This window comes from Pollachius pollachius, assembly GCF_949987615.1.
Source record: "Pollachius pollachius genome assembly, chromosome: 1".
NCBI lineage: Eukaryota > Metazoa > Chordata > Actinopteri > Gadiformes > Gadidae > Pollachius > Pollachius pollachius.
The window spans coordinates 25,691,566-25,705,459 of record NC_136934.1 but is presented as its reverse complement, the minus strand read 5'-3'; the positions used below and the strand labels follow the sequence as shown (position 1 = coordinate 25,705,459).

Sequence of the window (13,894 nt, the reverse complement as noted above, 5' to 3'; positions counted from 1 at the left end):
CCTACTTCTACTATAATTTGACATTTCTCATTTAAATCATAGGTCATCTACCTACTGTTACATAGATTCTACATCGTCATAATTAATCATCATTTTAATTCACATATAATCGACCTGATGGCTTTATCGTCTTTTAGTTATTGTCCATCACCCTTTGCTACGTAAAGCGCTGAACATGAATATGGATGACCTTGGGTTTGAACGGTGGATGACCTTGCCTTGCCTTGCAGTGCGGGGAGCGCCGGGGCAACAAGTTTTGTGACCTCCTGTGCAACAACCACGCATGCGGATGGGACGGCGGCGACTGCTCGCTGAACTTCAACGACCCCTGGAAGAACTGCTCGGCCGCGCTGCAGTGCTGGCGCTACTTCAACGACGGCAAGTGTGACTCCCAGTGCGACAGCGCCGGTTGCCTCTACGACGGCTTCGACTGCCAGAACCTGGAGGGACACTGCAAGTAAGTCAACAGTTGAACCGGCCCAGATTGCTTCCTTCTCTTTGGGGGTTTCCTCTCATTTAAGACCAGAGGAATAGATCCAAAATAAACCCATGGATTTGGTCCTAAGCAAGCTGGGGACAATGCAAGAAGATTATTTTATTATATCACAAATAATATATCACCATAAACAGGCAAAAGTTATAACCAGGCCTGGAATTCGTGATTTTAGGGCCACACATTTGAGGGCATCAAGGCCATATGCAAGGGCATCAAGGCCATTAGTTAAAAAACATGATTTTGATTTCACGTAAATAGACTAATCCATATCTAAAAGCATTAACGCCTTTCTAATGAAAAGTGTTCATTACACTTCTATAGAAATTGTTCATTGTTTTGCAGTTTTTATTTGCATCTTGAAGGGCCCTTTTGCGATAATTCTCCACTTCTTTTTCAAAAGGAAAAAGAAGTTGAGTGAATTTGTTGACTTTCGTTTAAATGTTAAAACTGTATTATTGTCTATAAGATTAGAATTTGCAATTACACATTAAAATTACGATTATTTTAAAATGACAATAACCCTCCCTCTGCCGTCATGGGGGTCGCCAGTGTTGCCAGATTGGGTGGGAAATCTGACCCAATCTGGCAACACTGGCGGAGGCGTCACATAGGGCGCATTCACACAACCTCCATCTGTCGACGGATGTCATTGACTTTGCATGGGATGCTTTCGAAATGCTTTGTGGGTCAGTCCAAAAAGTTGAGAAATGTTAAACTTTTCAGGCAGCGACGGATCTGTCGGCCAATCAGATCGCGGTTATGCAAATAACTCCACGCAACTACTGGATCCATTTTGCAATAGCAAGCAGGAAATAGCAGGAAAATCTGGCCGTTATTTTTTTTTAAAGATCTCCTATTATACTACTTTTCTGGTCTTCATTTCTTAATAATGACTCCTATAGAGCAACCTGACACGAATCACAGCACAAAAAACTATGTAGATTTTCGGGAAACTCTTCCTCTGATCTGGGCGCTTTCAGCATTCTCTGTCAACACTCAGCTTCGTCCTTCTCCGCCCCCTCGCCCCCCTCCTGCCAACCCCACTCCGTTGTGATTGGTTACCTTCCGGAAGAGCATGTTGCAGCATTACCATACATGGAAAATCCGGATTGTTCTACGTAGATAAATCCCGGAAATTTGAACAAGTGAATCGCGACCGGCGTCCCTAGTGTTTAGCACTCTGCACAGCCACCCCAGACGGTCAGCAGGGAATACGTCTAAATGCATGTACGACACTTTAGTATGGTTAAACATGACTATAAATCATTATAACAATGTTTATAGGTCATAAAAGTCAAAAAAGCGTAATAGGTGCTTTAAAGAAATGCGAAATCGATAGGATTGTTTTTAGTCACCTGTTTGTGTCATCTTTTGTATTTATATCCACTCATCGGCTTTGCAGCGGGAAGGGATTTGGTTGGCCGTGGGCTGCATCTACAAAGACTAGTCCCCTATACGTCAGACACACCCTTGGTCATCCGTCGACGGACACATGTAGTGTGAATGGGGCATTACTGATCCTAAGCAGTTTTATTTCAGAGTGCAGCAAAAAGCTCCACTGCGCTGGAACTTCAGAAATGCTTGAGAAAATGTAAGATACTCAAAAGCTATTTGATTCTGAAAAAAGCTATTTGTTGATTGTTTTTCGAACGCTTACATTTATTTTCACGTCATTTTTGGGACCCCAGCTGTACGGCTCGGGTAGCCGGTCAACGAGAGCTTTTTAACACTTTTTATTGGTCACACTTGTTGATAAGGTTACTGTTGTATTGACTAATCAAGTACATGTACTAACATTCCATGGCTGGAGAGGACTTGATAGGAGAGGGCAGAGAGGCAGGGGGAAAAGAAAAAAAAAACGGGCAGAGCGTGGGGCACAAAGGCCACAGTGGCCGATGGGCATACGATTTTCAGAAGGGCATCACGGCCAGATAGTGGGGCAATGACGGCCATGGCCGTCGTGGCCACCGGGGAAATTCCTGCACTGGTTATAACATACAACAGATTCAATTGTAGCCACAATGATTGTATCTACATTGTCAATAGATCAACTTGTATGTTCATGTTTACATGAAAAACGCTATTAGATATTGTGTAAAATCACAGCAAAACCTTGGATGGCTCCCCCTCACCCCACTGTGACCCTCCCCTTACCCCCCTGCCACCTGCCCCCTCCCCACTGTGACCCTCCCCCCTCCCCTCCCCAGCCCGCTGTACGACCAGTACTGCAAGGACCACTATGCGGACGGCCACTGCGACCAGGGCTGCAACAACGCTGAGTGCGAGTGGGATGGCCTGGACTGCGCCGTCAGCGTGCCGGAGAAGCTGGCGATGGGCCAGCTGTTGCTGGTGGTCCACATCCTGCCCGACCAGCTCCTCAACAACTCCTTTGGCTTCCTGCGTGAGCTCAGCCATGTGCTGCACACGAACGTGGCGTTCCGCAGGGACGAGCAGGGCCAGGTGATGGTGTTCCCGTACTACGGCAGTGCGCAGGAGCTGAGGAAGCACAACATGAAGCGGTCCCTGGAGCCGTGGGCCGACCCTGGAGAAGTGCTGAGCGTGGTGAGGAGGAGCCTGGACCGGGCGCTCAGAGCAGGTCTCCTCGCAGCCGGCCGCACGCGCAGGGAGCTGGACCACGTGCAGATCAAAGGGTGAGGGTTCATGTGGTCCATGTGGCCTATGCAATAAGGAGTTTAACATGAAATTAGCTCCCTCTGTAGGCTTCCTGGATCAAGCCTCAACCCTAACATGCTCTTAAAGGACATCCACTGGGTCAGCCGCTGGGTAGATGACAGAGTGATGGGATCCGTGTAGTTCATGTTATCAGTCTGAATGGATGAGATGTTTCAGAAAGATCTGGACCATGGAACAGGGGTTAGGGTTAGGGTGGCCCAGCCGAGAGCTTTGGTCTGTTAATGACAGACTACCTCTGTAGACTAGCCAGTTGAGCACCGATATTTACTACTCCGATATGACATGTTTTGTTTTTGTAAGTTGAATTTGGTTAAAAGCGTTTGCTAACTGACTCAATACTAAACGATAAACAGTCGATTCCATCCATTGAACAATTCACAATTCCTTTTCCCTTGGCCTCTGTTAAACAACGATGAAAGGTGTGTTTCTGTCCCTGTTCTGGACTTTTGTTTGTTGTTGACCAACGGTCTCACCCCGGCTGTGTCCCTCCCTCAGCTCCATCGTGTACCTGGAGGTGGATAACCGCCAGTGTTACCTGCAGTCCAGCGAGTGCTTCCAGAGCACTGCGGACGTGGCCGCCTTCCTGGGGGCTCTGGCCTCCAGCGGCAAGCTGAACATGCCCTACGTCATTGAAGCCGTGCACAGTGAGTTCACACTCGGCTGAGATCAACACACACGTGTGCGTAACCCCCAATGCCCAATCAGTTAACAGATACAAACACACACACGCTGAAACAGACGCAGATACACAACATCTACGTCTGACAAAGAAACTGGATGGTGTAATTCTTGAAGAAACAAGGTCTGGGCTATATGCATGAAAACGCCCTTGCACAGCACACACACACACACACACACACACAAACACAAGAGCACATACACACTCATAAACACACACTCACAAACACACACGCACACACACATACACACAAACACAAGAGCACATACACACTCACAAACACACACGCACACACATACACACAAACACACACACACACACGTGCACACAATCACACACACACAAGAACAAGCACACACACATACAGGAACAAGCACACACACATACACACACACACACACACACACACACAAACATACACACACACACGCACACACACACACACACACATACACGAACAAGCACACACATACACACACACACATACAGGAACAAGCACACACACATACACACACACACACACACACAGGGACAAGCACACACACACACACACACAAACACACACATAAACACACACACAGACACAGAACCTAGCACACACGCACAGACAGGCATGACCACACACATACACACATGCACCCAGACACACACACAGGCTCAAACATGTGATCACACACACATAGACATGCCTATAAATACACACAGACACATGCACACACACGTACAGAAGCAGATAACCAACGACACGTGTGCCTCCAGATTCACGCCAACCAGGGGCCCCGCCCTGCGGTCAGGTCCTAACCCCGGTGTATGTGATTGTGTGTTTTTAATTCAGCGCTGAACAAATGCAGTTGGGGATCTCAAGGCCTTAACAATCAATTCTTTCCTCTGTGTGTAAATCCATCTGCTTCGGGCTTCAAAATGGTTAATTGCCGTAAATCAACTCATCCCCCTCCCCCACCACAAGCACCCTTTCCCTACTCACAGAACATCATCACTGTCTCACTCCGTCCGTCTGTAAGCTTCACAGTCACAGAGAGGCCACATTAACACATATTCAAACGGCTACACACACGCTAACACACATGCATACACACACACGCTCATACGCGCACACCCTTTTCCTCCCAGTGTGAGTGGCTGCTGCAACCTTCACCCTGCTGGATGTAACACCGGGACTTAATGCATCTCTATGGGTCCGGCTTGGGGGAGTTTATCATTTCAAAATCGTTAGTGGAGGGAAAAAAATAAAAGAGAAGGGGTAAAAATTGATCGGGAGTGTGCTAGAAGTTGGGAGTCTTTGTTATCTTGAAAATCCTAATAAATCCTTCGTCTTTAGAGCTTAAAGGGCGTGCAGTAATTTGAAGTTCATTAATCCCTCCCCCCCCCTCCCTCCCCCCTTCTTAAAGAAGGCATGGGGAGGGTGTCTCCTGACACCTTGGCTTGTGAAGGAGATGGAAGCTGCTGATGTTCTGGCTTTTCCTTTTTTTTTGTTCTTATCAAGCCCCATCCCCTTTTTCGCCTCTTTTTTTTTGATGATGAGAGGTGGTTAGCATTGGGGATTATTAGCGAGCAGATAGAGGTAGCTAGCTTCCCAAACGCCCAAGGAGTCTCACTTCCTCTCTGGCACTGGCTGGTGTTGGACAGTCCAGGGGTGGCGATCCTGGAGAGCCATCGGCCGCGGCTAGGAAGGGCCGGGCGCGCTCAAGGGTGGTGTCACCGCCACCTGCACCACCTGCACACCCTCCCTCTGAGTCCTATCCCCCTGTGGTCCTGACCATGCCGGCTGTCTTCCACCCAGGTGACATGGACCCCCAGCCTGGGAGCAAGCACTACACCGTCTACGCCGCCCTGGGTGTGGTCACGCTGCTGGCAGCCTTCGGCGTCGGCGTTATGGTCTCCCGGAAACGCCGCCACGAGCATGGACGACTCTGGCTCCCGGAGGGCTTCAAGACAGGAGAGCCGGGCAAGAAGAAGAGACGGGAGCCTGTCGGAGAGGACGCCGTCGGACTCAGGTAGGTCTAGTTGGCTGGCTGTTTGTGTGGCGATTGGCTGTTGTTGTGGATGAGGTCGGGGTGTGGGGGAGATTGGATAAGGAATAATGGGCGCAGGTTTTGGGGATTTTATGGATCACTAATGGTAACGATCCTCCACTGGAGGTGAACGGGACAGTGGGGTCTGCTAAGATCACAGAATCAATTCAGATTTTGGGTTTTCGTTTGTGCCTCACCACCGAGGGGCCACTGGCTGGGATGTGTGTGTTTGTGAGAGGGTTCTGAGTTTTCATTGAGATGTATGGTTGACCTCAGGACGCTGAAGAACACGTCGGAACTGTCCCTGATGGAGGACCCCCACAACGACTGGGGCGCGGAGGAGCCCCACGACCCCAAGCACTTCAGGGTGGGTGGACCGCAGCCACATTTACCTTCAATTAGAGAATCCGCCAAACAATTATCGCAAGTAATTGTATATCATTTTATAAAACATTATTTTATAAAATTGTAAAAAATAAAGAAATATATATATTTTCTATGTTATCGCTGCTCCGATTTTCAATTCATTTTGAATTGAATTATATTCTATTTGTAAAGCCCTTAATTACAGTTACAGTCTCACAGCGGTTAACAGGCCATACATATATGGCCTGTTCAGATGAGATAAGATAATCATCATGTATATGAGAATTGTATAATATTAAATATAACTACAAAAACAAAAATAAGTACAAAAATAAAATATTGGTATATTTCAAATGTCTTTATACAATTAAATATATATATATATATATTCCCAAAGCTAAAAGGTATGTTGTGGATATGTCCTGCAGCAGTTTGAGGAGCATGCCATTCTGGATCTGGAGGACAAAACGGACCACCGGCAGTGGACCCAGCAGCACCTGGACGCCGCAGACCTGCGAGTCCCCTCCATCGCCCCCACCCCCCCACAGGGCGAGCTGGAGAGCGACTGCATGGACGTCAACGTGCGTGGCCCAGGTGGGTGTCTCACCATGCTCGTTAAAAAATATTGATTTACCTTCCTATTGTGGCCAAACGGGTTGGAGTTGTTTTTTTTGTTTTGGATGTATGAGTGAATGAAGGACAATGTGTTCATCTGTGGTGAACCGATAGCGGCTGTTAAACATCCAACTGAAGACCGTTTTATAATAGGATCGTATTTACAAAAGCTTCATTAATTTCAAATACTCATACACAACAATACAAACTATTTAATTAAATTTCTTTTTTTACATTTGTAATCCAATTTTGATTTACAACTTATACTTTGTGTATGCCTTTGCGTGTGTGTGTGCCTGTTAGTTTGTGTGTGTGCGTTTGAGTGTTTGTCTGCGTTTGCGCATTTGCCCGTTAGTGTGTGCGTGCGGGGGAGAACGGGTGCGTCAGAGCGTGTAGGAGTAGCTAATGCTGTGCCCTGGGGGGAGGTATCCTCTTCAAAGCAACCCGCTGGAAGCCGGTCGCCTGAGGGCGGAAGCACTGATTCCTGCCCACATTCCCCATTTCAACCATTAATGGCTGCTGCTGTACTCCATGTTAATACGACCAATAAAGGCATCAAATACCATAAACGAAACCTGAAGAAAACATAACTGAAGTGCCAAATCCTCTTTAGAAAATCCAACTGAAATCAAAAGTAACAGGAGTTTAAAAACTAGAGACTCTATCCCACTCTCCTCTGCCTCTCCCCCCCCACCTCCCCAATGGTGGATCAATGTGCTTCAATCGACTGGAGCCGCCTGGGTTTGCTTTTCTTTTGAAGAGGAGACAGCCTGTGCACGTGGAGCGACTGGCCGCCTCCTGCTGATAGATGATTATGCCTCGTTTTTCATCCGCATAGCTTTAGCGAACCCTCCCCCCCCCCCGGCTCCACCGGCCCCCTGAAGCCCCTCTTTAAGGCACCGGGCGTTGATGTGAATCCGTTATCTGGAGAGTTTTAGAGCTGCAGTGATTGGAGCCAGGCGCGGGCGTCAAATCCTCTGTTCGATCAGTTGTTTGCTTTGTTTTGATTTCCCCTGTGCTTTGAAGTCTGTGCTGCTGTCGGTCTCGCTCGAGCCTGGTGATGCCTTCTCTGTTTCTTTGAGACCGGCCACGGAGATCCGGCTACGGCCTTACTGCCTACAACCCAAAGCCTCCATCATTCCCCTGACCTTTGCTCTCTGTCTCTCACACTTTTTCTCTCTGGCTGTCTCGCTCTATCTCCATTTCTATATGGAGAATAAACATTTAAATCGCCGTTGCAGTTAAATAACAAAACATTGAATGAACAAAGTCCTCCCCCTCTTTCCCTCCCTCCAGACGGCTTCACACCCCTGATGATCGCGTCGTGCAGCGGCGGCGGTCTGGAGACGGGTATCAGCGAGGAGGAGGAGGACGTCTCGGCGAGTGTCATCAACGACTTCATCTTCCAGGGCGCCAACCTCCACAACCAGACAGACCGCACGGGGGAGACAGCCCTGCACCTGGCCGCGCGCTACGCCCGCTCCGACGCCGCCAAGCGCCTGCTGGAGGCCAGTGCCGACGCCAACGTCCAGGACAACATGGGCCGCACGGCGCTGCACGCGGCCGTGGCTGCCGATGCCCAGGGCGTGTTCCAGGTGGGCCGCCCGTCTCTCTCCATTGGCTGATACATTTCACGCATTTGCAGGGGGGTTTGGAGGGTTGTCCGCGGTCCTCCTCGCTCCGAGGCCACACAGTGCCAGTTATACCAGTTCCTAATGTGTTCGGATGTGTTCTATGAATCTAGACATCAGAATATATGCTACTGTGGGACTCTTACTGAAATAATAGCGTCTTTCAGAAAAGCAGTAACCAACACGTCCCTCTCCTTCTGAGAACTTTTTCTTTCTCTCATAGGGTTGGACTTGGGGCTGAAACCGGGGGTTCACTAAGTGTTCTCAAACGTTAAGGCGCTCGTCTTCAGATCCTTTGGTTGGCGGTTTGACCTGGGGATCATGGTTGTCCTTACCCATTCTAGTATTGATGATTGTCTGTTGATTCTATAGATCCTCATCCGGAACCGCGCCACAGACCTGGACTCCCGCATGCACGACGGCACCACCCCTCTGATCCTGGCCGCGCGACTGGCGGTAGAGGGCATGGTGGAGGAGCTAATCAACTGCCACGCCGACGTAAACGCCATCGACGACTTCGGTAACTCCCTCCTCCCTCCTCGCACTGACATCGGCATAAACTTGGTTTTTGACACGCTGTTCATCTCTAACGTTGGTCTTTGTTTTGGCACTCAGGTAAATCCGCTCTGCACTGGGCGGCGGCTGTGAACAATGTGGAGGCGGCCATTGTTCTGTTGAAGAACGGAGGGAACAAGGACATGCAGAATAACAAGGTAACAACCAGGGCAACAGAGACACAATCTTTATATGACTCAATGGTCCATCATGTGGCCCTGTGTAGAGAACATATGGCTTAAACAGATTTGTAGGCAAAAGGGTAATGACATGAAGTAAAGATATTATATATAGAACCAGAATAACAATTATTAGGCAAGTAGAATATGACATTAAAGAGAAATATAACACAGCAGGGAAATACCAACAAAACAAACTTTTAATGATTGAAATAAATAATAGTAGTACGTTAATAAAAATTAAGAAGAGATTGTAATTACTAAAACTAAATTAAAGTATGAGAGCATTAAAACAATATACAGATAGAGGAAGATCCACTTAAATGCCTCAGGGTGGAGCTCTGAACATCTTTCGGTCTTTCTGTCCTCAGGAGGAGACACCCTTGTTCCTGGCTGCCAGGGAAGGAAGCTACGAGTCAGCTAAGATCCTGCTGGAGCACTTTGCCAACCGGGACATCACAGACCACATGGATCGGCTGCCCCGGGACATCGCCGGGGAGAGGATGCACCATGACATTGTGCGCCTGCTGGACGAGTACAACCTGGTGCGCAGCCCGCCAATGCACGGTGGCTCCATTGGATCCTCACTGCCCCCCCAGCTCTGCTCTCCCAACAACTACCTGGGGGGAATGAAGGGACCTCAGGGGCCCCATGGCCCGGGAAAGAAGGCCCGCAAGCCCAGTGCCAAGGGCATCAGCTGCAAGGACGGCATGGACATGAAGAACAAGAAGAAGAGCAGCCCGGATGGGAAGCCGCCGGCAGGCCTGCTGGACAGCTCGGCCGTGCTGTCCCCCGTCGACTCACTGGAGTCCCCGCACGGCTACGTCTCGGACGTGGCCTCGCCGCCCATGATGACCTCGCCTTTCCAGCAGTCCCCCTCTGTGTCTCTGGGCCACATGCAGGGCCTGGCCGACCCCCACATGGGCGTTGGACACATGGGCCTTGCCAACAAGCAGGAGCTGGTGCGCATGCAGTTCGACCCCACCATCCCACCGCGCCTCACCCACCTGCCTGTGTCCGGCGTGGGGGGCCAGCCCCCCATGAATGGCCAGTGTGAGTGGCTCTCCAGGATGCACAGCAGCCTGAGTCATGGGGGCCACTTCAACCACCTGAGGGGCCCTCCTGGGGGGCAGGGGGCCTTGCACCAAGGGGGGCAGCACGCCATGATGAGCGCCCTTCACAACGGCCACCCCGCGTCCCACATGCTGGCCTTCCAGGGGATGCAGGGCAGCCGGCTGGGTCCCCAGCCCCTCCTCATGCAGCAGCAGATGCAGCAGGCGCAGCAGATGCAGAACCTGCAGCAGCTGCATCAGCAGCCGCAGCCTCATCAGCAGCCGCAGCAGCAGCAGAGCATTCAGCTGACACATCAGAACTCGAACGGCGGCGGCGGCGGTCAGACGTTCATCGGCGGGAACCTGGGCTCCCCGGAGCTGCAGCAGGGCACCGTCGGCTCCAATATGCCCATCCACACCATCCTGCCCCAGGACGCCCCCATCATGCCCACCTCCCTCAGCCAGTCTCAGTTTCTAACCCCTCCTTCACAACATAGTTATACTGGGCCCATGGACAACACCCCCAACCAACAGCTGCAGGTCCCCGACCACCCCTTTCTGACCCCCTCGCCGGGCTCCCCAGACCAGTGGTCAAGCTCCTCTCCACATTCCAACATGTCTGATTGGTCGGAAGGAATATCCAGCCCGCCCACAAGCATGCAGTCCCATATAGGGCTTATACCCGAACAGTTCAAATAACAAGATTGTGTTTATCTACGACGCCCATGAGAACTGCTGAATATTTGTGTATTTTTTATGAGAATGGCACTCTTAAATTCGGCGGCAGACGACAGAAAGGCAACCTTTATCTTTGTTCATGTTTTATACTAACAGCAAGGTTTCCCGTGCTTCCTTCGTCTCCTTATTTATTAATGCCTTATTTATACCTTCTTCACCTGCTTAGCAAGAGCACTCCAAATGCTATTTTGCATCATTCTTTTCTCCCCTGAGTAGACAGTTAACACACTGGGTATTTATTTCTTTAAGGACTTAGCCCTTTTTATGAGCGCTCAATCTTAGTTTATATTTCTATCTTTTTTTGTGTAATCTTTGTTTATAATCATTATAATGATTTTCTTTATAAAGAGCATTTTTACAGAGAAGATATTGAGTCTCTGTGCTACTTCAACTTAAGTGTAATATTGTACTGTTTTTTTTATTATTATTATGAATAATGTCTGAATTATGTTCATAATAAAATATGTTCTATATTTCACACATGGCTTGTATTATATATTAGCTATTTTTTCCTTTTCATTTCTTCCTCAGCCCATTTATAAGAAAAAAAAAATAGAATTTGGGTAAAGATGATTTATACATTTTCACATTTAATAAATGTTTGCCCTTCAAATTGATTATTCCCACTCATGCAACATTGCGGAATGGGGATGTGACAAGTTGGATATTACGCTGTCATCTTGGAGACTGGCATTTGAAGACAGACTTAGTCTTTTTGTAAGTCCTGTGGTCTTTGTTCAAAACATTATTGTTGGGGAAATGTTATTTTATTGTTGAGAGGGGAAATTCACTTTCACATTCTCTCCACTAAGTTCAAGCCTATGGCTGTTTAACTTCCTTTTGTAAATAGGTTAAGCATTAACATTGAAAACAGGATTTTGTTTCAGAAATCTATGTGTTAGGCATGACCTTCTGATGGAGACAGCAGTCCACTTCCGTACTTCTACATAGTGTATATTTTGATTCTCTAACTAATGCAGAGCTAGACATATGAAAAGTATACATGTATTATATCATTTAAAACATGCTTTTTCCAGAAATTAATTCTGAAATGAATGGTAAAATGAATACATTTTATATTTTATTTTCTGTAATGAAGCAATTTTGTCTACATTAAATACATTAAGTGTTATTTTTTTCTCAAGTTTGTAATATGTTAATTAAGTTACCTGTAGCTTGTAGTGACTATACTTTTGTTTTCTTCCTTTTGATTTGCAAGAAATATTTCTCATGTTTATCTGTAAAAGAATGTTTGAGGATTTTTCTTGTTATAATAAAGGGCACCTCAGGTGTCTGATATAAACTTCTGTATGTCTTTGTATAAACCCTTTTGGCAATATAACATGGAATCATTCGTTTTGAACCATCAAACTATGACTTGATCAACAATCAAGAAATTACTTCATATCATTTTGATAGACACCAACTTTTTTTCTATACTGTTTTGCATTAGACTAATCAATCTGTGGTAAGTGGATCAAAACTCCAGTCTTAAGCTAGGTCCTTGACATGTGTCCATAACTATGATTTAGGGTAACAAATTGGCCTCGACTGCTGGTAAAATGTATTTCATGCGCAAATAAAAACATTTCCAAAATAATTAAATAATTAAGTCAGTGCTGCATGCTGCACTCAACTATTGTTCTTCTTAAGTTTTATTATTTCTTTCTTTCTTTCTTTCTTTCTTTCTTTCTTATTCTCTACAAACTTTGGGACCCATCTCCTTCCAAAATTTTCCTATTAAAATTATAAAATGTTCAGATATGCTTGAAATCACACGCTTCCAATCAATTTTTTAATATTTTTAACTTTAAGATATTCTACTTTTATATAACTTTTTACAATGGAAGTCAATGGGAAGACGTCGAAGCCGTCCACCCCTTCTCTGACACTTCAACTACTTAAGACTTCATAAATTGGTAAATGTTGAACCATTAACCTTTGTTCAAAAATTGAACAAATCAACTATATCGAAACAGATTTTCGATATCATTCATATATTTTCAGAATCACAGTTTAACAGTTTAATTTCATCCCCGCTCTATATATTTCCAGTTGGTCTCATTGACTTTCGTTGAGGCTAGGATCATGAGGACGTTCATTCTTTCCCTATGACTGGGTCGCGACCCACATTTGGGTCGCGGGAGATTTTAATTGGGTGGCCAAATAAATTGAAAAGAAAAGAAAACACAAACTTTTATTTTATTTTTTACCCATGAGCATTTAAAAGAACTTTAAACAAGAAGCTTGTTTTTGATAGTACTGAATGTTTGTAGTTTTGATCATTTTACTTATAACATTGTGTTTGTTTTACTGATGAGACGAAATAAAAACAATGAGATAGCCTGTTAACTCCGCCTAAATTCATTAATTTGGTCTAATTTCTAAAGTATTTAATATGTGGATTATGTTTTCAATTTCAAGTGCTTTAAACTAAGTTGTGATTTATCTCTTCGAAATGGCTGGTTTAAGATCATATATAAGGTGATGGGGAAATGGCAGTAAAAATGTTTAGGAATGTTAATTTATGCACATATTTGTTCTTCTCATGATTTTATAGATAAGGCCTATTGTGAATTGGGTCGCGATGGTTTGTAATTTAAAAAAAATGGGTCCCAAGAAAAAGGTTTGGGAAACACTGCGGCTCTAGCCCAGGGTGGCTATCCAAAAAGGGGGACCGCCTTCCATTCAGACATAACGCCACTCTGACATTGATATCTAATTGTCATAGTGGCGGCACTTCCATCGTTTTCAAACATCCCACCACTCCGACAATTTCTGTTTCCATGGTCGGAGTGGCGGTACTTTACTTTTATTCAAACGTCCCGCCATTCCGACATGAGGTCATTAAAGGTC

General features: G+C 46.5%; 1 protein-coding gene across 2 annotated transcripts in view; it reads left to right on the top strand.

Annotated features, from left to right (window-relative positions):
* The window catches only part of notch1b (notch receptor 1b), a 51,280-nt gene extending 38,035 nt beyond the window's left edge, over positions 1–13,245 (top strand). Inside the window, exons 26-35 of one of the 2 annotated variants that reach the window (XM_079746182.1) lie at positions 231–457; positions 2,704–3,147; positions 3,686–3,834; positions 5,671–5,884; positions 6,179–6,269; positions 6,700–6,862; positions 8,180–8,478; positions 8,887–9,034; positions 9,130–9,227; positions 9,620–13,245. In XM_079746182.1, coding sequence (XP_079602308.1) covers positions 231–457; positions 2,704–3,147; positions 3,686–3,834; positions 5,671–5,884; positions 6,179–6,269; positions 6,700–6,862; positions 8,180–8,478; positions 8,887–9,034; positions 9,130–9,227; positions 9,620–10,999 — 3,213 coding nt within the window. In that variant the 3' untranslated portion in view covers positions 11,000–13,245. Of the gene's footprint in view, positions 1–230; positions 458–2,703; positions 3,148–3,685; positions 3,835–5,670; positions 5,885–6,178; positions 6,270–6,696; positions 6,863–8,179; positions 8,479–8,886; positions 9,035–9,129; positions 9,228–9,619 lie in introns of both variants that reach the window. The other variant, XM_079746181.1, reaches the window with a different exon arrangement.
* The last annotated feature ends 649 nt before the right edge of the window (positions 13,246–13,894 follow it).